The 27,015-nt window shown below is 38.7% G+C and overlaps 1 protein-coding gene across 1 annotated transcript; it reads right to left on the bottom strand.

Moving 5' to 3' along the window:
• On the bottom strand, window positions 1-22,488 carry LOC149840735 (lipoxygenase 6, chloroplastic-like). The gene is made up of 9 exons (XM_090003290.1): window positions 22,007-22,488; window positions 6,012-6,292; window positions 5,400-5,637; window positions 4,694-5,026; window positions 4,499-4,584; window positions 4,286-4,393; window positions 3,309-3,610; window positions 2,846-3,112; window positions 1-946 (listed from the first exon to the last, which is right to left on the bottom strand). Exons 1-9 carry the CDS (start codon window positions 22,371-22,373, stop codon window positions 190-192), a joined length of 2,739 nt encoding a protein of 912 aa, XP_089859416.1. The 5' UTR covers window positions 22,374-22,488; the 3' UTR covers window positions 1-189.
• Between the last annotated feature and the right edge of the window lie 4,527 nt (window positions 22,489-27,015).

Below are 27,015 nucleotides of genomic sequence, written 5' to 3'. Positions count from 1 at the left end.
AGAGTTGAAGTGTTCAACTTTGATACATTCTGCATTAACTGTGATGTATCTAGAGATCGTCCAACTAAATCAATTTCAGGTCCCCAACCAAACAGTAAGCTGCTCTAAGCTTAAAGCTAACATAAAACTACAAAATCTGAATCTGTCAGATGCTGATCAACCTGTTTACAAAAGGATTTCAAAGTTGCATCATATGGAAATGCTGTTAGGGACTCCCCTACCAGTCACTCCGGGGCCAGACGTGGGAAGTAGCATTTCATAAGGAGGAACTCCAGCTCCACTTCTGTTCTTAAGTCGCATATCTTTGTTCCTCCTGTGAATGACCTCTTCTATCTCCCCTAACCTTGCCGAAAATTTGTCAAATGCTGACTGGATCTTTTGTTCAATCCAGTGTGTGTGATAGGGTTCCACTTGGCCCAAGTACTCCTCATCTGGGGAGTGTGTTGATAACGTATCCTGTACAGCCATGACCTTTGTAGCTTGAAGTTTAGTTGGTAGTGATGCAAGCAATGTAGCTTGTGGGTTTAGAAGGAAATTTTGGAACTCCGCTTGATCTTCTCTTGGAATTAGTTTCCTCATAAGCGTAGGACGATTTGGCATGTATCCACCATATGGGTACTGTCCAAAATTGACAGCTGCATGCTGCCCGGATGCCACCCAAATCATCGTAGTAAGGATTCCACACAAATCCTCCTCGGTGTTCAGTTGAGGCCACCATGGTTCATTCCTCTTATCATAATGACCCTTGTTCTTTATCTCATCCCACCAACTTTGAAGCTCAACATCAGACTTAACGCTGTTTGGTTCTGAATAAAAGTGTGAAACATAGTCTTCAACCCAGTCTTTAATGGCTGACCATATGAGAAGCCCATCTGAAGCATACGGGTAGTCCTCGATAACAAGCCTGACTCCGTGTGTGCTTGAAGGATCCTCCACAGCCATGCCTCTGAAATTTCTAATGGGTTACAAAGAGGAATCATGCATAATCTGACAGAACTTAAATACTTAAAGAGCCTTTTCATGAGAAAAATCTAAGAGAAAACAGAAAGATCATTCAACCACAAGAAAATGCATACAATGTTCAATAACATATTGCAAAATTTAAGAAGAAATTTCCTCTTCCACCATTCTTCCAAAATTTTCTGACCTAATATCTTACAGATTGAGCACTACCATATTTTTCGGTCTAAAAGTGTCAGCCCTAGCACATTATAAGAGAAAACTATTCTTTCTACAAGTATATCTCATTCCCTTAGGGCACATTTAGAAGCAAGAAAATATCTCATAGGAAAAGAAAATTTTGCCTATGAGAAGTTTTGATATGATAAGTTTTCTAAAAGAATTTGTTTTGCTTGTTTGTGTAGCATGAGAAAAACAGGCCGGAAAAGTACAAGAAATTGTTTAGCTTGTTTGTGTGTTGGAAAAACTTTCAAGAAAAAAACCAGAAAAGAAAACTGCATAACATTCTTTTGAGGGCATATAATAAATTTGGGGACATTAATCAAGCAAAAACCTTGTCTAGATATCTTGAAGGAGGTATCTGGGAGAGATGGCATGATTTTAGAAAATAGAGTCTCTGCTAAAGCGTCAAGGGAGAGATGACCTTTTTCCGGCGATGATCGAATTAATTTAAGCACATGTGAAATCAACAATTCTCGTATACCTGGATGTGAGGCCGTTCACTACAGCAAACTGAAATTACTTGACATCACTACAGCAAACTGAAATTACTTGACATCAAACATGTCGACAAGCATAAACAAACATATGGTGGGTCGTCAATCCTCTCGAACTACTTATCACACCGAATTCAAGCAGACTCACGTATAGAGAACAAGAAAAAAAAGGGGGGGAAGCAACATCCATGGGGGATGGATAAAAGCCATATAAAACAGAGAGAGCAAAAGAAACCCCAATCTGCACACACAATATGAATGAAAGACAGAGACAATAGGGAGATGAAACCCCTAGAAAATGAACAGCAGAAAAAAGGGAGTGGAAAAAAACTAAACTAGGGGAAAATGGGAAAAGGCGTACCTGGGAAGAAGAGACCGAAGAATCAGATCTCTCTCTACAACCTTTGTCTGTTTCAGGATCAAAGGGAAAAGACGACCTTTTTTCGGCCACTCCATTGCCGGAAAAGGATGACTGGGTGCGGAGGAAGCAGTGGCGATGGTGGCCAGAGAGATGGCCGGTGCACCAGAAAATGCTGGCCAGAGAGGGAGAGAGAGAAAAAACTTTTGATAGGAAACATTCCTCCGCTCCCTCCCTCGAGGAATGTTTCCTTTCAAAAAGTGTACTTTTTAGAAAAACTCTCTCAGAGAGCAATTTTCTCATGATTGGAAGTGTTGGAAAAACCGTACGGATTTTTCATTTTGTAACACTTTTCCTCTTTCCCACTTCCAAACATGCCCTTAAATATTATGACCATATCAAGTAAGTTTAGATTCACAAATTGTAATGCTTTTCATATATAATGGTTAGGCAAACTAGAGCATGTCCATGTATCTATGAGATGGATTCTAAGGCTTAAACAGTATTGCCCTACAATCAAGATATCATATATGATCCTCATTTAAAATATTTAAGATAATTACATTTCTTTTTAGTTTACTTTTATCTACTTTAGGTTAATTTTCCCTTACTAATTCTGAAGCATAAATCATAGGCAGCATAGTGTTCAAACCTAAACAAGCACAAACTGAATTTGCATGAACTATGTTAAATGCATGTTATCCTGTTTATGCTTTAATCTATGCACATGTAAATACACAAATAGAAGCAAAAGAGATGGAGTCTTCAGCACTTCAACCTGTCGATTTGAAGTCTCCAGAAGAAATCTCACCTTCTAATCAAGTCTGCTGGTAATGCCTCCATGTCAAATCGCCACATGCTCTCATAGGCAGCTGAGCTCAGCTCCATGGCATATTTTCCTGGACTGAAACATTCTTCAATAATTCCCCCTCCATTTATCAAACTCTGTCGAGCCAATGCATTGATTTCAAGTGTATACCGCATGTGTGGATGCAGCAATTTATGGATAGGATGCATTGAGCTGAGCTGTCTATGAGTCGCAATAATACAAGGTTCCATGCATGCATGGGTTCTCAACCTGAAAATTCAAAGTATGTGCATGTTAACATTTAGCTAAATGGCTCTTACCATGAAGATTTCAAGCAAAAAAAGACTATTAGAACCATTTTTTCTGTTTGAGGGACCCAGTGCAAATCTTCTGGTAGCCACAGTGTAAAGGATGGGCTATTCAACTTTTCATCACTGTTCCATTATTTCAAGGTACATCCACTTACCAATGGTTTACCAATTGATGGACACCAGCATCATTTGAACAGACATGAGCTTTGGCTATCTTCCAGGTCCAGTGGGTTGTTGCATCAGGCCCAATAGTGTAAACGTGCTTGTTCCTTGGCCTGGAAGGGGTAGGTGGGAGGCTGAGCTCAATAGCAATTGGCTTTAATGTACCACCATCGGTCAAGAAAAAGATGGTCCTTGATGCATAGGCTTTTCTCCCTTTCAACGAATTCATCCTTTTGATGAAGGGCAAGAGCATATCATGGTAGTCAAGTATAAACAGCCTCCCATTCTCAATGGCCTGAATCATCAATCAGGATGAGGATAAAAGTTAATAAAGTGGCTATAAGTATCAGAATACTATCACTACAACAGAAAAATATTTAAAAAAAAACACCATGCTATTTTTTTAAAAATTTGTAACTTTAAGATCATTGCATTATGTAATGATGTTTTACAGATTATTTACCTTAATTTTTTTACTCAAAACATGATCTTTTTGTCCAATTTTTTCTATATTCAAAAACCATTTTAACTTATCTTTACATCACTGGAAAAAGAAAACATTACCAAGATCTACTTTTTCTTTTTTTTGTTTGAAGTTATTTCTCTTACAAATGCTGAGATTTTTTCAGGATTGGCACAAGGCTCGGTTTGGAGTTTGAGAGAAAGGCATTTAGGAGGCAATTGTGAAGTTGAGTTAAGGTGGCATACTCCAGTTTTTGCACCCAAAAACAGAACTGGCAAATAATTCAAGGAATTGGATTTTCCAATTCTCCAATTCCTACCACCCAAACAGATCTTAATATCCCAAGAAATTACCACCCAGCTGAGATAGTGCCTAGACCACTGACCACCATTGGTGTGTATATGGAAAAGTGCTTAAGAAACAACACCAAGGTCACTGGCATACAGCACTCCATTGTAAAGTTGAAAAAAATACGAGAATCATGTAAAAATGAACCAACTGCAGTACCTTTTCAACACTAAGTCCATTCAATTCTTGCTCAATGAGCTCCTTTGTTATTGTTGACTCAGGTGATCCATACAATGATGGGTCTAATTTGCTGAGAATTGGAAACTCCTGCAAAATCATTTTGAACCTCAAAGTTCTAGATGATACAAAATGGTTCTGCTTTGCAAACGGAGTGGCACTAAATGAGAAGAGTAGGATATCTATGTTAAATACCTTCAACCTTTCAATATTCACAGGATTTACACCAGCCAATGTTTGACGACCAAATTCATTATCACGTAGCCATGAAAATCTGTCTCCTGCAACATTTAACACAAAAGTAATGCTTGAAATATAGATTATCTGTGTCACACTTCAAAGTAAAAAAGAAAAAGATGCGAATTTTCAAGAGTGAGTCCTTGCCCATACTTGAAATTATAGCAGGAATTTCATATCTCAGAAGCTTCTCACTAGTGGTAATAGCCTGTTTTAAAATCCTAGGAAGTAATAAGCTCTCAAGAATGCCTTGGTTCTCATGATGCTTTACAATGATCCCTTCATTATACAGCCTGTCAATCTCTGAGAAGCATTGAAATGGTTCGTCACTTTGAGAGAGAGCAGCAGCTAGAGATGGCATCAAAGTGTGCAGGACAGCTTTGAGCCGTCCAGAGGAGAATGAATTCTGTTTTATTTCCTCAAAGTTTTCATCTCGAGGAATGTATACTGGATGAGGCTTCTCAACCCTACTCTCAGACAAAGGATCTGTCATGCAATCAGATAAGCAAAAACTCAGATTTATCAAGGGAAATGTTAATTTATTTACAGAGTTGCATCCTAAAATAAAATTTCAAGTAAATGCAAACACAATTTTTAGATAAGAGTATATATTGTCCAGTAGCCAACCCCATGTAGTTGGGATAAGGCTTGATGATGATGATGATGATAAGTATACATCGTCCGGTCCACTTGACAGTTTCATAAATTGTGTGCATGGTGGTCCCAATTTTTTTCAGAATGATAATTCTCAAACTACAAACTGCTATGAGTGCTTCCAATTACCTAAGATTTTCCTTCGCAGGAACTTGAAGATACAGATCAGAGCATATTGAATAGGAGGAAAAAGAAAAGGTAATACCTGACTTGGTTGGAGGGCGACCAGTGCGGCAACGTCTTGGATAAGCTCTCTCATTCCCACCCAGAACTGGCCTAGAAAGATCAATATCCTTGTCTGGGTTTCCCAAGTCATTGTAAGTAGCATAATCATATATCCTATCAAATTGCTTACGCTCGCCTTTCCCATTACCACGGCTGCTAACCAACTCATGCTGTCTGAGATCCCTAAGACCAGCTGGTGTTTGTGAAGGCAAGTACACCTAATTCGCAGAAGACAGAAAGAAGAATTCAAATTAATGAAGGTACAACATAGGAACAGATCCAGGTAGGTAATTTGGCAAAAACATTATTTCCCTTAATATGTTTTATAGTTATCACAAATATACATGACATGAGAATTCCAAAGAGACAGGGTTAAGAACCAGACAACCAGCATTGTTGGTCGGATAGTCCCTGCTCAAGGCAACTCATAATGAGCCAAAAACAGTAGGACAAACCAATCATGGACCCAACTAAACCTGTCTTGAAGCTTGTCTACTGCTGTAGTTACCGTAAATTGTAAATAACTGAATACATACTAATGAAAGGAAAAGCACAAAATGGAGGAGAGAGAGAGAGAAATTTTCACTCTTACCTGATTAGAAAAGAACATCCTTTTCTCTGGATTATCATTCTGTGAGTGGATCCAAGAATTTGCAGGAAAAAATATGGGACCTTCATCAAATCCTTGAATCACAATCTCCACCAAGAAGAACTCCTTGTTATGCAGATTAGTGACAATAACTGCTCCCGGGTGTCCAAAATCTGAATCAACAGTGAAATCTGCAGTGTACTTTAACATATGTGGACGATTTGAAGGCTTGGTCAACCAGCCTCTAACAGCTGCCTCTGTACTCCTTTTTCCTACATTTGTTTCTGTGCAAAAAAAAACTTAAGGAGACTGACATTTCCATGATACTCTTTAAAATAAAATATGTGAGCACCGGTCCATTGTCAGTGTTAAACATGAAGCACACACAGCATATAGTAGGAAAGATAAAGAGTAGTGTTTTCATGTTCCTATCCGCAAGAACTTGCAAGCACACTTGCTTATACTAATTTTTCTTTCATGTGTACCATTAGCGAATTAATGAATCTATGATAAACTCCAATACAATATCAGAACAGCAAAATTATGGAAAGATTTGGACTGTTTTCCTATTCAGTTTTTCATCCATTCTTTTTATGATATTTATCAAGAACAACGAGTGTTTTAAGTCCTTGTAGAAAATTCTGCTATCAGAAATGCTAAACATTGACATTGATAAGTATGATCTATGTGCATGCCTCGTCAACATGTGGTTGCTGCTTTCATGGTGTTAGACATGAAGCACACCACATATGGTAGAAATAATTACTGCTTTCATGCTTTCAAAGTCCCACCTGCAAGAACCTGCAGTTTGACTGCTAGTATTAACTTTATATTTAGCGATTGATGGGTCTGCACTTGATTTCAACACAAAAAAAGTACATAAATTATTGGATTCTTTGCCAAATTTTCAAAAAAACACAATTATCCTTTGCTTATTTAACTTTCCTGATTTTTATTTTCATGACGTATTTGTCAAGAACAATGAATTGCTTTTAAGTTCTAGAAAATTGCTTTAGCAGATACGATACCAACACGAATATTGATGACTATGATACATGACTGATCAACATTTTCATGCTGAGATCAAGTGCATTTAGTGTGTTCTGCCAAGTTTAGTATTCGGAAGTCAATCAAACCCATAAAATGCAATTAGCATGGGCATTTACTAACTAAAATGTTTTGTTGATTGTTAAGGTAGGTTCAGGTTGACTGCATGAGGATACCTAGAGTAATTTACATGGTGGGCCCAGTCAGATTTTCAGTGGCAAATGTGATGCCATTTACTGTAATAGAAACAGTACAATTTCTGAGAACACACATGGCGTTGGTCCAAGAGTATTGAAGGCTCTCTATACTCCAGTAATCCTTCTCCCTCAAAGCCATCTTCTTTTCCAAGCCAAAAAAGAGGGTGAACTTTATGTTATAAAAAATGTTTCCACTTTACAACTCAAACTCATTATTAAGACTGTATATGTACATACGGATCCAGATCTGGACCCGTATCCTTGTATCCTCACATGATAGTTAATATCTGGAATATCGGGTCTGGACTGAAGAATCACAGACCCGATCCGATCAGTGTACTATATATATATATATATATCAAGGAAAAGGGCACAATTCTAATTGATTGAGAATCGTGCTACTCGTTGCTACCTCCTCCCTTCTCTCCCATGGTATCAGAGTGGGTTGAAGTCTAACGATCAGGTCGAGTTTCTCTTTTTTCTTCTCTTGTTCTAAATTAGATTTTTTTTTCATTTCTCAAAAAAAATTGATTCGATCATATTGGGTCATTTTCTTTTCAGTCATTCTTTCTCCTCTCAACGTCAATCTGAATCTGATCGTGCCTGATCAGATTTGTCATCCTCTTTATTTTCCAAAAAAAAAATCTTCCCAATATCGATTCAGGTCACGTTAGCCTGATTTTCTTTTTCTTCCAGAAGTGGCAAATCAAATCTGATCATATCCGATCAGATTTGATTCTTTTGAATCTCGATCGCCACCCAATCTCTTCCCTAACGTCGGATCTGATCATTCAGATCAGATCTTATTGTCTGAAGCCAGATTGAATTAGTTTTGATTGCGGCAAATCAATTTTTCCCTCCTTTCACCACATCAAAATTGAATCTGATCATATCAGATCAGTTTTCTAAACCTTGATCACTCTTTTGCTCTTGTTTTACATCTGATTTTTTTTTAAATCAGATTAAAACATATTTGTTCTTTTTCTTACCTATATTGTTGGATTAGACTTGATATTTCCAAAACTCAAAGCACGAGTTGATATTTTCATATCAGATTTGCAATCATTCCAAATCACGATTTCTGCAAAGCATTTCTGAAGAACTATATCAAGACTGTTCGCAAAAAAAAGGGGGGGGCCGGACAGGTCCATGTTGCTGGGTCATTGAATTGCTGAGCAACTGAACCAAAGTTTTTTTTTCTTATCTTTCCATTTTAATCAATCTTTTCTTTTTTATCAACTCGTGTTTTCTCATCCTTCCCTTTAGTCAACTCGTTCCTTTTCCTCATGGATTCTCCATCACTTTCGTTCAGTTTTCTTGGTCAACTCATATCTGAGAAATTAAATAACTCCAATTTCTTGCCCTGGAAGAGGCAAATTTTGCCTTTTATTCATAGTTTGGACCTCTCTGGTCACCTCGATGGAATGATTCATGCACCTTTCGAGTTTATCCTGCAAGAAGAGCGAGATGATAAAGGGGAGGTTTCTAATAAACTAGTTCGCAATCCAGAGTTTACAACATGGAAAAGAAAAGATCAGGCGGTTGTGGCTTACATTACCTCTACACTTTCTCAAGAGGTATTAGTATTAAGTGTTGTGTAGTGTTGGATCCAGTTTGGGTCTAACCCAGACCCAAACTGGGATTGCGCATTGACGTGCTTATTGTGGCACAGATGTAAATATTGTAATCTATTATGGGATAGCCTTGTACTTTGTAAACTAATACCTAATGTTTTAAATACAATATACCAGGCCACGATAACGCATGTTGAAATATCGTGAACCTGTGCAGCCTCATAAACACTGAGTTTTCCCTCTTTTTCTACCTCTCTTCTTCTCTTACTTTTCTCTGTTGAAGATCAGGTCTGATGCAAACGTAACTTCTAACATGGTATCAGAGCAAGGTTGGATCTAGAGCTCGATATTGCTCCCAAAGGTACGACCATAGAGAAAATCTGTTTTGGTCAGAAAAATATTCTTCTCTCTTTGTTTTCAATATTTTCCCTCTTCCGCAACCTATACCATCGTGTTTTCTTCCAAAAGCATGATCCTTTTCTCGTATCTATCCTCTCTTAAAATTGTTTTCGTGTTTTCATCTGAAACACTTGTTTCCCATTTAAAGGTCTGTTTAAAACCCTATATGTGACCTATCTTCAAGCTCGAAAAATTTGTTTCCTCTTTGAAACCCTAATCGTAACTCATCTCTTCCTCGTGATTCTCCTTTTAGAATCAAAACTCGTGATCGATATTATATCCCAATCAAAACTTATGATTCCTCTTTTAGAATCTGTTGCTGTGTCACCTTATTTCAAAACTTGTCGTTGATTCATCTCAAATCACGATTCATCGTGATCTTGGTTCATGCTAATCAAACACGGCATGGTCAGGTGGCTTGATTCATTAACATCGGATTAATATTCTAAATATTTACGTGATCTGATATCTGTCAAAAAAAAAAAGGGGCAGCAGATCTGAATTCCGTTATAATCAGTTCTCTTCTGGGCTGAACTTAGACAGTCACGTTATCCTGCAGTTTGATTAGTTATTTCATTAACCTTCTCTTAGAGTATTTTCTATCTTATATTCACGTGTCTCATAATCATGGATTCTTCTTCAACCCAGTCTGGTTTGTCATCAAACTTTCTTATCCAACTCATTTCTGAAAAGTTAAATAATTCTAATTTCCTGACTTGGAAAAGACAGATGGTTCCCTTTATTAGGAGCCAAGATCTCTTTGGTCACCTGGATGGATCAATACCTGCCCCACCAGAGTTCATCGCAAAGGAAGAAACAGACACACAAGGGGTTGCATCTACCAAGCTTGTTCGCAACTCAGATTATGTCTCTTGGATGAGAAAGGATCAGACATTAATTGCCTACATCACATCTACTCTGTCTCATAAAGTACTAGTTGTTATTCCTGACGACTGCACAACGATGGAATTGTGGAACAGGTTGACACAAACATACTCTTAGATATCTGAAGCAAGAGTTTTATTTCTTAAGCGTGAATTCCAGCTTCTTAAGAAAGATGGTCTATCTATCATGGGTTACTTGAATAAGATGAAAACTATTACAGATCAACTAGCCATTATTGGATGTGAAGTGCTGGACAAGGATAAAGTGCAACAAACATTGAATGGTTTAGGCCCAGATTATCATGTATTGGTGACATCATTGTTGTGCTTGCCCGTGCTTCCCACATTTGAAGACCTCTGGGCAAAACTTCTACAATACGAAATGTCATTGAAAGGCATCGCTGAAGATTCTGATGCTCAATCTGACTCCTAAGATGTCTTAGCCACTGGGTTCTCCTTTGGTCGTGGTCGTGGAGGAAATGGCTTCAGAGGAGGAAGAGGTCGTGGTAGATTTGCAGGTCCAGGTTTGCTTCCCACACCCAATATGCCGTTCAACTCTAATGCGAAGAATCAAACTCAAAGAATTGTCCTGACATGTTACTTGTGTAATAAAAAGGGACATATTAAGGCACATTGCTGGTTTAATCCTCAAAATAAAGGCAAATTGCAAAACACTGAAAGCAAGAAGGAAGATAATGTTACCAAGTCTGATGGGGAGGTGAAACAACTTTTGCTGGCAACATTGTCTAGGTTACACTTGAAACAGAATGATCAAGGATCATGGTATGTTGATTCAGGAGCAGCGACCCATGTTACAGGCGATGTTGGTAAGCTTTCGAACTCGGTTCTTTACTTTGGTAAAAATAGTATTGTTACTGGAGATGGATCTCACCATCACATTTCTCACATTGGTAATGCAATAATTCCTCTGTCAAAATCGTCTCTCAATTTGTCAAATGTTGTTCATGCTCCTAATATAAAAAAGAACATCTTTGTGTTTAAACTTGTTGATGATACACATTCTTATGTTGAAGTCACTCTCTCTTCTGTGTATGTCAAGGATCTTCAAACGAGGGAGACATTTGTTGAAGGGGAGCGAAAAAGAAATATGTACATCTTCAAGGAAGATCCATTTGCGCGTACCAGTTCAGTCTTGAAGCCCTTATTGAAGTCTAAGTCTTTTCAGTTTGAGTCATCTAAGTCAGGTCCTGAGTCTATTTTTAGTCTTTCCAAATGTAATAAGCCAAGTCTTTGGCATGATCGTCTTGGTCATTGCAGTTATTCTTTTCTTGAGAAACTTGTATCAAGCAAATTAATTCCTAAATCAAGTTTAACTCTTGAGATCAGTAATAAAAAGTGTCTCAGTTGTCAGATGCGTAAGAGTCATGTACTTCCTTTTGATTCTATAAATAACAGAGCTTCAAGATCCTTTGAAATTGTTTATTCAGATGTTTGGGGTCCTGCGCCTGTATGCTCTTCTTCTGGCAGCAGATATTATCTCATCTTTATTGACAGCTACTCTCGTTATACTTGGATATTCTTTATGAAGCATAAGTCTAAAACTTTTCTCATATTTCGCAACTTTCATGCCTTTATTCAAAACCATTTCTCTACTAATATTCTGCATTTTCATTGTGATGGAAGTGGTGAGTATACATCAAAGGATTTTACTAATTTTCTCCAAAGTAATGGAATAAAGCGTAGAGTGTCTTGTCCGCATACGCCACAACAAAAATGGGGTTGCTGAGAGAAAGCATAGACATATTGTTGAAACGGCCATGAGCATGATGCACGATAGTAATCTTCCCATTAGTCTGTGGACAAAAGCATTCCATTTAGCCATCTATATCATAAATCGTCTGCCTATGACAGTTTTGCAAAATAGTTCACCATTCTCTTCTCTTTTCGGCATTCAACCCGATTATAATGCTCTGCGTGTGTTTGGATGCATTTGTTATGTTCATATTGATGATTCTCTCAGGAATAAATTCCAACTAAAGGCTTTCAAGTGTAGATTTGTGGGATATGCTGATGATTATAAAGGTTATCGATGTTATGACCCTATGACTAAGCGTGTTAAGATTTTCAGGAATGTTGTGTTTGATGAGAATAATCTTGGAGATGTATCATTTAATACCTGTCAAAGAATTCTCAAAGAAGAAGTTTATCATCCGTGGATGAATGCAGAATTATTTGCAGATGCTTATGGTGATTGCTCACCTCAGTGTACTCAAGAAACTAATTCGGCTCACCAAAATGATATTTACTCAGGTCAAGCATGCTTACCTCAATCTGGTGATCAGGTCGATGGAGCTTCACACACTGAAGAAGGGGCAGACCCACAATCACATCCTATTGACAAATTTAAAGGGTATGTATATGCGCGAAGAGAAAAAGGTACTCCCCCTGCTCCTCACACTGGCTCAGATACTTATGTGCCTGTTCAAAATCTGAGGAATTCAAATAGAATCAAACATCCTATTGACAGGTGGGTCAGTTACAATAATTTTTCTATGGATCTTCAACTTTTCCTGTCTCAGGTTGATAAGCGTGATGAACCCATAGGGTTTCATCATGTTGTGAAATCAAACAAATAGATTGAGGCCATGAATGAAGAAGTGGAAGCACTTCATGAATGTCAGACATGAGAAATTGTTGCCAGACCTCCTAACAAAAATGTTGTTGATTCCAAGTGGGTTTATAAAATCAAATATAAACCCGATGGTACTATAGAACGATACAAAGCAAGACTTGTTGCAAAGGGGTTTACACAGGAATATGGTCAGGATTATGATAAGACTTTCAGTCCCGTGGTCAAAATGGGGACAATAAAAATTATATTGTCTTTAGCCGTCAAGCATGGATGGACATTAAGTCAATTAGATGTCAAAAATGCATCTCTTCATGGAGACTTGAAGGAAGAAATTTACATGGAACAACCTTCAGGATATGCTGAGGGAGACCCAAGCACACATGTATGCAGACTAAAAAGAGCCATATATGGTTTGAAGCAGGCCTCACACTCGTGGTTTGAGAGTTTCTCCTTAGAAATACAGAGGCATGGGTTCTCTAGATCTTTCTTAGACCACTCATTGTTTATCTTCAAGGATAAAGGCATAACCACCTTGTTGTTGATATATGTTGATGATATTATAGTTACAGGGAATTCAATGAATCACATTAAAGAAATAAAAGGACTATTAAGTCAAAGGTTTAAGATGAAAGATTTGGGAGATTTGTGTTATTTCCTTGGTGTCGAGGTAGACAGGAAGGATGGTTACCTGACCTTGACACAACATAAATACACACTGGATTTATTGAAGAAATTTGGCATACAAGATTGCAAGCCTTTGTTTACACCGAGTGTCTTACATCAAAAGCTCAGTTCACAGGATGGATATTTGTACCCCGACCCTACAAGATATTGAAGTGTAGTTGGTATGCTTCAATATCTTACCTTTACTCGCCCTGACATTGTTTATTTTGTTAATCAAGTGTCGCAGTTCATGCATGAGCTACGAACAGGGCATATGGATGCAATTAAGAGAATGTTGAGATACTTAAAAGGTACCATTAGAGATGGGTTGGTGTATCAGAAAAGTTGGAAAAGAGGAAGCATGCATGATGTCACGATCTACAGTGATGCGGACTGGGCAGAAGATCCTGATGAAAGGAGGTCGGTTTACGGATATTGCATCTTATTTGGGGAAAACCTAGTATCTTGGAGCAGTACAAAACAAAAACAGTAGCTAGATCAAGCACTAAGGCTGAATATTGATCAATGGTTGTTGCAACTGCTAAAGCTACTTGGACAAGACATTTGTTGAATGAATTGGAGGAACAAATCTCCAAATCTATCTTATTGTGTGACAATCAAAGTGTTAGGAAAACCACGAGTAAGAAACAACCAAAAGGAAACAAAGAACAAGAACGATCAAACAAAACACAAGAAGAACACAAATTTACGTGGAAAAACCTCTCCTCAAATCCGAGAGAGAGTAAAAAACCACGGCCGCCCAAAGAAAAATCTTATTACTCTTTTCCAACAGTTACAAGATGGGGGAAAGAAAAGCAAGAATATAAACAAGGTAAGGGCGACAACCCTAACCCTAACCAAATCGGGTCTAATCCACTGGAAATCGGGTCCCAAACATAAGTCTAAAAAAAAATTCTTCTGGGGGGGTGGGGGCGCTGCCCCCCTATAACCCCCCACCAGGGGCGCCTCCCCCTGGACCCGCGCCGGGGGGAGCCCCCGGACCCCCCTTCCTGCAAGGGCAAAAACAATGAATCAGGCTCCACAACTCATCACAAAGTGCCATTAATATATCCTTTAATCCTATTTTCCACAGTAAGACAAAATACATTGAGATAGATCAGCATTTCATTCGACAGAAGGTTGAAGACAAAGAGATTGAGCCTCATTTCATTCCTACAGAAGACCAGGTGGCAGATTTATTTACAAAGGGCTTGACGAAAAACAGATTTTGGTTCTTGAAGAACAAGTTGTCCATGGTTCAAGACCATGCACAACTTGAGGGAGGGTATTAAGTGTCGTGTAGTGTTGGACCCAATTTGGGTCTGACCCAGACCCAAACTGGGATTGCGCATTGACGTGCTTATTATGGCACAGATATAAATATTGTAATCTGTTATGGGATAGCCTTGTACTTTGTAAACTAATACCAAATGTTTTAAATACAATATACCAGGCCACGATAACGCATGTTGAAATATCGTGAACCTGTGCAGCCTCATCAACACCGAGTTTTCCCTCTTCTTCTACCTCTCTTCTTCTCTTACTTTTCTCTGTTGAAGATCAGGTTTGATGCAAACGTAACTTCTAACAATTAGTGGCCATTCCAGATGAATGTTTAACTAGAGAACTGTGGCAGATACTAGTGCAGACCTATTCACAGATTTCTGAGGCTAGGATTCTTCGTTTAAAGAGAGAGTTTCAGCTCTTGAAGAAAGAGAATTTATCAGTTACAGAATACATGAACAAAGTCAAGAGCATCACAGACCAATTAGCGATGGTGGGATGTGTTATTCCGGACAAAGAGAAAGTTCAACAAGCACTGAATAGTCTTGGATCTGACTATCACATGTTGGTCACCTCTCTTCTATGCCTTCCTTCATTGTCTAACTTTGATGATATGCGCGTGAAACTACTGCAGTATGAAGTTTACTATTAGAGGTGAGGAGTTGACTTTAAATTTCAGCAATCATGAGGTTCTTGTCACAAGCATGGTGGCAGGACGTGTACGTGGAGGCTTTCGAGGTGGACGGGGACAGGGAAGAGGTAATCAAGGAGGTCGTGGATTACTTCCCACGCCTAACATGTCACCCAACTCATTCCCAGGGAACCAATCTTCTAGACAGATACCAACGTGTTTTCAGTGTGATAAAAAGAGGCATATTAAGGCAAATTGCTGGCATAGTCTGCAAAACAGAGGCAGATTTAATGGTGTTGGGCCTTCCACTAGAGGATAAGCAAGGGGTGAAAAGGAGAATGTGAAGAACCTCTTGATTTCTGCTCTTTTCGAGTTAAGTTTCAAGCAAACTGAGCAGGGGACTTGGTACATTGACTCTGGGGTTGTTGCACATGTGACAGGTGACGTTGGTAGGATTTCACAACCCATTCCTTATTGTGGTAAATTTAGTATTAAAACTGGAGATGGTGCCCTCCACCCTATCTCTCATGTTGGAAATATTTCTCTTTCACTCCCCAATTCTTCACTTCTTTTATCTGATGTTTATCACTCACCCAGTATTGTTAAAAATATTGTTTCTATTTCTAAACTTATCGATGATACTAATTCTTCGGTCGAATATACTCCTTTTGTATGTGTCAAGGATCTTCTCATGAAGAAGACGCTCGTTGAAGGAGCATAACAGGGAAATATGTATGTCCTCAATGAGTCTCCTTCTACTCGTGCTGCTCCAATAAATCCACAGCCAGTTCAACCAGTGTCATTTAAAGATTGTTTTAGTCTGTCTCAATGTAATAAGCCAAAAATCTGGCATCGTCGTTTGGGTCATTGTAATCGTTCATTCATTGAGAGACTTGTGTCTAGTGGACTTGTTTCATAGTCTAGTTTGAGTATTGAGTCTGATATTTCTCTTTGTTCCAGTTGTCATTTATGTAAGAGTCATGTTCTTCCATTTTACTCAATAAATCAAAGAGCTTCTGTACCTTTTGAAATTATCTATTCTGATGTTTGGGGACCTGCCCCACAATCTTTTTTATCGGGCAGCCGCTATTATGTCACTTTTATCGACAGTTATTCTAGATATACTTGGATCTACTTTATGAAACACAAATATGAAGTGTTTAAGCTTTTTCGCTTATTTTGTGCCTTAGTTTGTAATCAATTCTCATCTCAAATCCAACAATTCCAGTGTGATGGTGGGGAGAGTATCTATCAGAGGAATTTACTGAATTTCTCCAGGATAATGGAATAAGTCATCGAATATCTTGCCCGCACACACCGCAACAAAATGGTGTGGCAGAAAGAAAACACTGGCACATTGTAGAAAGTGCATTGAGCATGATACATGGCACGCATGTCCCTTTAAGCTTGTGGACAAAAGCTTTTCATTCTGCCGTATATATCATAAACCGACTGCCAATGAAATTGCTTGCGAATCAATCTCCTTATTTTACACTCTTTGGGACTCACCCTGATTATAATGAATTGCGAGTGTTTGGTTGTATATGTTATGTTCATATTGACAATTCCCAACGTGACAAGTTCCAGAACAAGGCATGAAAGTGTAAGTTCGTTGGTTATGCTGATCAATACAGAGGTTATCGTTGCTATGATTCCACTACTAATCGCATCAGAGTCTCACAGAATGTTGTGTTTGATGAGACTCATATTGAGAGCCCAGGAAGGGTAGAAGAACACATCGTGAATGATGAAGGTTATTAGTTGTGGCTTGTTGCTGAGGTGTTCGATCAAATGGCTACACAAGATGCTTCTTTGTGTCATACAATATCGACTGAACGGAATAAACCCGATGTGCGTTCACAAAGGGAAGAGTCGCCAACCATGCAGGATACTATGCTTACCGTTTTAGATATTACCAAGTTCCAAGGGGCTGTCTATGTACAACGAAATAAAGACAATGCTCAGCGAACCGATGTGCACCCTAGAAGGCTTGAGAGGATTCGTCATCCTATTGAAAGATGGGTTAGTTATAACAACTTCTCTACAGACTTACAGTTGTTCATTTCCCAGATTGAAAAACAGGATGAACATATTAGTTTTTTACAAGCATCTATGTCACTCAAATGGGTTGAAGCCATGAATGAGGAAATGAAAGCCTTACATGAGTGTGAAACTTGGGAGATTATTCCTAGACCATCCGACAAAAATGTTGTAGGGTTTAAATGGGTCTATAAAATAAAGTATAAACCGGATGGATCTATTGAACGCTACAAGGCAAGGTTAGTGGCAAAAGGTTTCACTCAAGAATATGGGCAAGATTATGATGAGACCTTTAGTCTTGTGGTCAAGATGGAAACTATTCGATTAATTCTGTCTTTGTCGGTTCAGTATGGATGGACTCTTAATCAAATTGATAAATGCATTTCTGCATGGTAGCCTGAAAGAAGAGGTGTATATGGAGCAACCCTCGGGTTATGCAGAATATAGCCCCAACACATATTCGCAAACTACAAAGAGCCATCTATGGGTTAAAGTAGGCTTCTCGTTCATGGTTTGACAGTTTTTTCCTTGAAGTTCAGCGATACAGTTTCATTCGTTCTCACCTCAATCATTCATTGTTTATTTTCTGTGATCGTCAGGTACGTACCTTGATTCTTATATATGTGGATGCCATTATTATTACTAAGAATTCAGATGAACACATAGAAGCTACCAAGGATTTACTGAGTCGATAGTTTAAGATGAAAGATTTGGGAGTTTTGTGTTATTTCTTGGGAGTTGAAGTGGATAGACAGAATGAATATCTTTCATTAACCCAACACAAATATACCTTGGATCTATTGAAAAAGGTAGGCATGACAGATTGTAAACCACTATTCACTCCTAATGTATTAAACCACAAAGCTTAGTCCTCAAGATGGGGAATCATATAAAGACTTCAAGCAATATCGTAGTCTCGTTGGTATGCTTCAATACCTCACCTTCACCAGACTAGACATTGTGTATGCAGTGAACCAAGTATCACAATTCATGCATGATCCACGAACAGAGCATATGAATGTTGTTAAGAGAATTCTTTGATATTTAAAAGGTACTCTTGGAGATGGTCTAGTTTATCATCGGTCCAAGTCCAAAGGAGAACGACATCGATTAGATGTTTACACAGATGCAAATTGGGCTGGAGATCCAGATGATAGACGATCGGTTTTTGGATATTGTGTTTTTCTTGATGAAAACTTGATAGCATGGAGTAGCAGGAAACAACGTGCAGTTGCACGATTCAGTACAAAAGCTGAGTACCGGTCTATGGCGGCCGTTACAGCAGAGGCAACATGGCTGAGACATCTTTTGACTGAGATCGGAGAATCTATTATGCCCACCAATCTCTTTTGTAATAATCAGAGTGCCATACAAATTTCTTTCAACCACATTCATCACAGTCGTACCAAACATATAGAGATTGATCAACACTTCATTCGGCAAAAGATCGAAGATAGAGAAGTCGAGCTAACTTATGTTCCCACGGCCGATCAAGTGGCAAATTTGTTTACTAAGGGACTTACCAGCATCCACTTTTGTTTTTTGAAGAACAAGTTGTCCATGGTACAAAACCATGCACAACTTGAGGGAGACTATTAAGACTGTATATGTACATACGGGTCCAGATCTGGACCCGTATCCTTGTATCCTCACATGATAGATAATATCTAGAATATCGGATCTGGAGTGAAGAATCACATACCCAATCTGATCAGTGTACTATATATATCAAGGAATAGGGCACGATTCTAATTGATTGAGAATCGTGCTACTCGTTGCTACCTCCTCCCTTCTCTCCCTTCCAGCAGTGATATAGAAGAACCGAACATACAGGTGCGTGATTTCTCACACTCATAAATGGAACTATGGAAGTAACACACTGTAACGCCGCCCAAGTGGGCTATGCCCACCTGGGGCGGTTACCGGAGGAGAGGGATGTTACCCCTTCTCCCTCTCCCACGAATGGAAAGTGGGGAGAGGGAGAGGGAAAACATAGCCCTCAATAAAGGAAGGAGGGGGTTGAGGAGGGTAACGACTACACCTCACCCATGGCTATAAGAAGTCATGGATCTCCTCTCCCTTCCCCTATCGATTTTGGCAAAGAGGGGAGAGAGAGGGGACACACAAACACCCAGAGAGAGAAGGATTCAGAGATTGAGAGGGAAGAGGAGAAGGCGCAGCTGCAGCGAAGAACACCACCGTCGGCCAGGTAAGCATCTCTTCCCCATTCCTTTGACCGATGCGGTCCAGACCGAGTTGGGCCAACGATTGGGTTAGACTGAGTCGGCCAGGTTTTAGAATATATATATATATATATATATATATATATATATATATATATATATATATATATATATATGTGTGTGTGTGTGTGTGTGTGTGTGTGTGTGCGCGAAAGTGGATTGGACATGTACACGGAGAGGGGTGAAAATCAAGAAGGTGAAGACCTCAATTTTTTCAATATGACTCGGATCGGGGTTTGGATCCAAATTGAAATCAGATCGCGTGTACCTAAAGTGGATCCAAAACTAATTGGATCTAGTTGAGTTTAGTCCAAATCCAGGTCTTGTCTATTGTTAACACTAGACTTATGCCAAACCATCATGAAAAGGTTTGGATCGGACGTATCGGGTCCAAGATCTAGTCGAAAGATCCAGTTAAACTAAATCTAAATTGTAGTGAATATGAATTAGGTATATTGTAAAGACAATACGAATCGGAAAAAATTATATGAACCTAGGGATGGTCGAAGAGTAAAAAGATAATGTTGCCCTCGATATGCTCAATTGGTAAATGAGGCATAACTTTTCACTCCGATATCGGATTCAAGTGACTTTTGAATCCTTGGATTCTTTTCTTCGAGTAGGATCCATTAGCAGAGGATATGATGACAAACTTTGAAAGAACGAAGTCAAAATTTGGCATTAAATCATAGGAGTATTTTCATAATTTTTTACAAGGATGAGACTTAAGATGATGATACGGGATATTCGTCTATTTCATATCAAAACTTGCGAGAAGACTAAGGTTATTCCTTAGAGTTGGAATTTAAGCATTCTATGTAAGTAAACATTTGCAAATTTTTTCTTAGTTAAATAAGATACATGCTAGTTGGTTTATGCATATTTCAATGTGATTCAATGCGCTTTAAGTATGTTAGTTTTATTTTATAGAACAATTGTTTAGCATGCTTAGGAATTCATAACATTGATGTTCAGTATGATGCTTAAATATGATGATACATGTTACACGCTTCTTGATTTATGACATGATTTAAATTATGAATGTATCATGTGTAGAGATAATCATGACATTATTGTATGTAAAAGATTGATGTATGATTTTGAGATATGAGTGTAGAATTCCAAAGTTTTGCGATAAGATCTGTCTTGAAAATGCTACACTTATACCTTGAGAGGGGTATTGTAAGTGTTGTGATTTAATGAGTTGACTCGGTGGTGGATTGTTATCCTTAGATATATGACATGTGAATATGTGTTAAAAAGTAGTTAGTAGACGTACATTGAAGATTATATAAAGTACTAACCTTAAGAAATGAAGGTTGAAAGAATAATGCACATAGGATAACCACACAGAGCATGATAAGGAACTCTACTAGGTGAGACATGGTCTAGGGCATTGTTTACGGTGTGTATGTTATTCGTACCTTAAGAATTGCTCAGAAATTCCTACGTGACCATTAGGAGTTAAAACATTGCCCACTAGACTCATGTAGGATGTAGCATGAACCACAAAATCTTAGGGGTAGGTATAGCTTCTCAACACCTTGAGAGCAGGTATAGCTCCTTGAGTACCTTAGGGGTTGTATAGCAACCCAAACTCTTAGGGTAGCTATCGATGAGACTTTATGGCTCTCGGTTTGCAACCGACGAGCAGCTGAAGTACTTATGTACATAGTCAGGGCCGGTTTAGACTATATTATTGTGAGTGATTCATATGTCTGACTGAGTTATGTACATGAGTTGTTACGCTTGAGAAGACTATTTTCGAAATAGCCGATTAGAGTAGAATATGAGTATCTACTTTGAGAATGATGATAGAGACACGGTAATTAAAGTAAAAATTTATAAACAATATATATGCTTAGTTAGCAAACTGAACTAAGATTAGGAGCTTAAAGCTCAATTAAGTTGTAATGGTCGTGTCTAATTTTATAAATAAAAACTTACTAAGTTGTAGACTCACCCTCCTCTCTTGGTTATAATTGTAAGTTCAAAGACCGCTGCCAACATAAGGAACTGATCGTGGACTTTTGTCTCAGCTGCCACTTGACATCACAACATTTGAAGTATTGTTTATTTTATATTTTTGATTTATTTTGCTTATGTAATTATAGCACTTTATTTGGATGAAAACAGTTATTATTAATACATGCATGAAATTTTAATTCTTTAAAGAAATCTAGTATGTTTTTTTAGGTTAATTTGGTATTTTTTCTTTGAAAACTAAAGTCCAACAACCCGGGTTTGGGTAGTTACACACATAAATAGTTGGTACATGTTTATTATACAATATAACAAAAAACTTCGTTGGTCAATGTTTAGGAGTGGAAAAAGAAAAATACCATCGGAACTACTTCAAGACTATCAAATTATACACCATAGAGATAAACCAAATAAAGGGATCTTCTTCTCTTGGAAGAAGAAAAAGAAGGTATGGCCTCACCTTGATCTATTTCGGTGCTGACCAGCTGAAGAATGATCCTCTGCCCAATTCCATTAAGGAACATCTCAAACTGATCCTCAAGCATCTCCACAATCCCGTCCTTCATCTTCTTCCTGATCGTGACCACCGCCCGGATATCCACCGTCTTAGCTCCTCCATCCGACTCCGTATTCGTTGCCTCGGCCTCCTCATTTTTGCTGATCACCGCCCTGAATGGCTTTCTGATCTTTAAGCTAAAACGCTGTTTCTGGTTCTCCCTCCCCACCTTCACCACCCTTCCGAATTCCCGTCCAACTCTGATCCCCGGAGAAACTCCTGAGCTGGGCCTGATCCTTGGTTGGTTAAGAACACTCTGAACCGTAGCCATCTCTGTATCAGAGAGCGAGACAGAGGCAGCAATCTGCACGAACAAAATCTTTTATATCAGAGAGAGTCACCCACCCCTGCAGAGGTTGAAGGCATGATGAAACTGTCGGCTTACGCCTCTGTTTTTTTCAAAGAACTCGGTGGACGGAAAAGAGGGAACGGCGAATCACAACGGGAAGTCAAAGTCCATATGCAAATCCTTATTTACGTGGACCACATGGAGAGAGTAGTTTCCCCGCAGCAGCAGTGGTAGCGTGTACTTGTAAAACCTGTGGGCTTGGTCAGGCTGCCTGCCAATGTGAACCCCCGTCATAGCTGGTTTGCCTTTTCTTTTTTGTTTATTATAGAGAGAAACCGATTAGAGACCTGGAGTGGTTGTACCAAGTCTTGACCAGCCGTACTTACGACAGCCCTCTCGGTGGTGGTGTAAAAGTCTACGGGCGCTCCCTCGCCCTCTAAGGAATCCATTAGATATGTTTTATCGTTATTTATTCAATAGATAATATGTATTTTATGAAGATTTTTTTTATGTCAAATTTGTATTTTGAAGAAGATATTGTATAAAACTTTGATGATAAAATATTTATATTTTTACACTAAAATCAATAGCATGTTTCTTAATAAATAAATAATGATATACACATCTAATAATTCAAATCTAGCAAAGATACTTAAAAGCACGATTTTCAGATGGTCCTAACAAGACTTGAGGAGAAAAGGTGTAGGACCACGCACGTCTCTCTCTCTCTATCTATCTGTATATATATATATATATATATATAAACGAACTAATGAGAAAGTCACTATTTTCTTAAAAAAATCAACTTTTTGTAGATCAAATGTTAAGGATGTGACATGGTTTGTTTAGTAGGAAACTTATTTTGAATTATGTAATTATGACAAGTAATTAGGTTTTTAAAAATTACAAAAATCAACTGCCTGCAATGTGCCAAAATTTCATAACTCAAAAGATTATATTTTTACATTAGAAAAACATGATTGAAGGTTTGATCCTTAGAAAACAAACCATGTTGACCACATATGTGGTTAGATTGAGTTGATACAACCTGCACCAATGATTTATAGCTCATTAGTTTCTTACCTTCATTAGTAGCAAAGATTTTCTCTCTCTCTCTCTCTATATATATATATATATATATATATATAGAGAGAGAGAGAGAGAGAGATTGTTAGCAGTGGAGTTTTGTTGAGCGTCGACGCTCAACGTTTTCCCATACAAATTTTGAAAGCATCAAAATTAACATAAAAACAGGCTTTAGTAAGCACCACTAAAAGTCCTTTTCAAAAAAAACATGTGCATCCCCTAGGCGGTAACAGTGGTGCTTCAAAAGCACCACTAATTCATAAACTTGTTAAAAACAGCATTTTGTGAGTTTTTTTAACTGTTTTCGCATGCTGGTCATCCATTACATGCGCCATGGGTGGCCAAGGTGATTCCACTGTAGCTGTGCACTTAAGGATTGGGTAGTTACTAATTTCTCTCTCTCTCTCTCTCTCTCTCTCTCTCTCTCTATATATATATATATATATATATATATATATATATATATATATATATATATATAAGAGAGAGGGGGAAGTACTAGCAGCCTACTACTAACCTACCACGAGAAAATGGTGTTTTTGAATTGCTTTTCGCAAATCTTAGGAGATGTGTTCAAAATGCTTGATTTGCTAGGAAATGACACTTGGATTATGTTTTATTTGACTAAAAACATGATTTTAAGCAGATGTTTATCTAAATATTAGGCCATTGCTTTTGAGAGCATATAAAAAACATTTGTATGGTTAGATTTAGAAAAACATAAAAAAACTCTTCAAAAGCCCAGTAAGTTAGCGATAGGCTAAAAAGTTGTAGGCAGCTATATATATATATATATATATATATATATATATATATATATATATATAGGCCCAAGTATGAAGGTATACCTCACATTCAAACTGCAACCACCAGCCAGTAGTTTTGTGAAGTCTAGATATTGAAATAATTTTTTTTGTCAAATTTGATGATTAGGGTCAAGGACTACTATTGGCAGGCAGGTCAGCACTCCCCTATTTAGTTGAATAAGGGCCAAGACTTCAAGGGTGTGTTTGAGGTTCGGTTTGCACGCCAGGCAAAGTGCTTCCTTTCCATGTTGAATTTGCTTTTTCCAGTGAGGGCCATACCAGTCAATCAGGCCACACGCAAACATAGGAAGTGGCTACCAACGGAGACGTTGCAGGTTCAAAACCCAATGGTATAGTTGTATAACTGGTAAGGGCAGGGGCATAGCTAGGATTCATGTGAGGGGGGGGGGGGGCAAACAGGGGTGTAGAAAAAAAATGTATTTGTGTGATAGTCGGGGGTTCGGGGGCAGCGTCCCGAAAAAAAAAATTTGAGATAAAATAAAAAATGGCTACAATTATTAATAAAAATCTATTTCATATGGACAAATCAAACTATTTGCTGCAGTCAGGGCTGGGCTAGGACTGGGCTGGGCTAAAAAATGGATAAAAATCTATTTCATATGGAATCAGGGCAGGGCTAGGACTGGGCTTTTAAAAAAAAAAAAAATTTAACTGTTTGGGGAGGCCGGACTGGCTACAGCCCAGTCCTGCCCCCCCCTAGCTACGCCCTTGGGTAAGGGTCTGCTTAACCCTAGCTTGCCTTAAAAAAAAAAATGGGAAGCGGCTTCTCTGCAGAAACCTCGCTGCCTTTTTCTATTTACTGTGGAAACAATAGGGGAGCGGGGGTGATTGATCGGACTTTGTTTCAGTGGTAACACTTTCCTCACTATTTTCTTGGGTAGAGTGTTACCTCACAATGGAAAAGCAACTGAATGTTAAAGAACTCAACCAATAATCCATGGATGCGCAAACCGGCACGGGTCACCTACGTCGTAGTGGGTTTGGAGAGAAGGTGCTGACCCCTTCGTCCTAGGTTTGACTCCCAACGTGCTTTTAATTGGTAAGCTCAGTAAGGGTTTGGGTGTCGGTGACCCCACTTGGGTTTACATCCCAAGCAAGGGCGTAGCTAGGGGGGGGCAGGACTGGGCTCCGGAAACAGTTAATTTTTTTTTTTTTAAAGCCCAGCCCTGACTGCAGCAAATAGTTTGATTTGTCCATATGAAATAGATTTTTATTAATAATTGTAGCCATTTTTTATTTTATCTCAAAAAAAAATTTTCGGGGCCGCTGCCCCCGAACCCCCGACTATCGCACAAATAAAATTTTTTTCCTACACCCCTGTTTGCCCCCCCCTCACATGAATCCTAGCTACGCCCCTGGTCCCAAGGGTTCAGCCCATTAAGAGAACCGGTTCTCGGCGAGGTTCCTTATCATCAAAACATGGGGCTCATTCCAAAGCATTGCTTGCTTATCCATGGAGTTCTAGTCTCATAGAGGGATTGGTCAGACCAGAAATCCATCAATTTGAGATTGTGCTGCTTGTCGCATGTAATAGTTGAACTGGATAGTTTTATGTTAGGGATGGCAGTGGACCAGGACAAGGGCGGGGGACAAGGTCTCCACCCCCCGCCCCGTCTCAAAATCTTGCCCTCCATTCCTGCATGGGTTTTGATTTTAACCTTCATCCATGTTTAGTGTCCTCCATCCCCGGTCCAAATGAGACGAGGTAGGGTGAGGCCCCGTTTTACCTATGTCCATTGTGATCCCTCAAGAAGGATTGGGGATGGGGCAAGGTGGGGATGGGGACGGGGCATGGCTGAAGAAAGCTAAGTCCATCCCCCTCCATCCCCACACGGGTTTTGATTTTAACCTCCATCCTCATTTTATGTCCTCCATTCCCTGTCCAAATAGAGTGGGGCCCCCGTTTTCCCCCGGTCCACTGCCTTCCCTACTTAATGTATGTTGCTAGAATCAACTTGCAAATTGGATTTGAGTCTCCAATGATGCAGACATGATGTTCGGCAAGCACGTATTGGCTTAATCTAACCAAATCATGGACCAAGTTTGTTTTGACCAAGCTAAGCAACAGCCTCGCTTGGCTACTTGCTGCATGACTTGCCTTAGCCACCTAGTTGAGTTGCATTTTAAGCTTAGAAACTCAGACATTGTCTACGTTAGGTTGGACCTTCCTAGAGTAAGAATCTATGTCATAGGTCCATCTGAAGTTGCATTCAAACATGATTGAATGGAATCTTATGCTTTAGAAAGCTTTCTTACATGATGGTAGGAGTGGAGCCCCACAAGTCCCCATCTTTTCAATAAAAAAGAAAGAAAAATCTTCTTCTTTCCAAGAGATATATGACAGAGAATTTGAGAACTGCCAATTGAATGTCTGATTGTGTAACGACTCCAACTCATTTCTATTGAAATTTTGATTTCTTTTAAATAATTATGAAAAACAAAACCCAAGTATTTGGGGTCTCACAAATTTAACAACTTTCAAACCACAAGGGTTCTTATTAATAATCAACTAACTAACTTTATTAATCAATAATTAAAGTATAAGAACAAAATTAAATTAATATCTAAAAACCATGAAACCACACTGCTCAAAAATATCAGAAGTTGAGCAGTCTCGTAGGTTCCCTGTGTTAGTCGTCCTCATCACTGAGCTTCAGGTCCCGTGAAAATATAAGAAATACTGGGTAAGAATCAAATATCATTTTACGATT

This window comes from Nuphar pumila, chromosome 4 (assembly GCF_984573655.1).
Source record: "Nuphar pumila chromosome 4, dmNupPumi1.hap1.1, whole genome shotgun sequence".
NCBI classification, from domain to species: domain Eukaryota; kingdom Viridiplantae; phylum Streptophyta; class Magnoliopsida; order Nymphaeales; family Nymphaeaceae; genus Nuphar; species Nuphar pumila.
The sequence above is the reverse complement of the archived record's forward strand: the minus strand, read 5'-3'. Positions and strand labels throughout refer to the sequence as shown.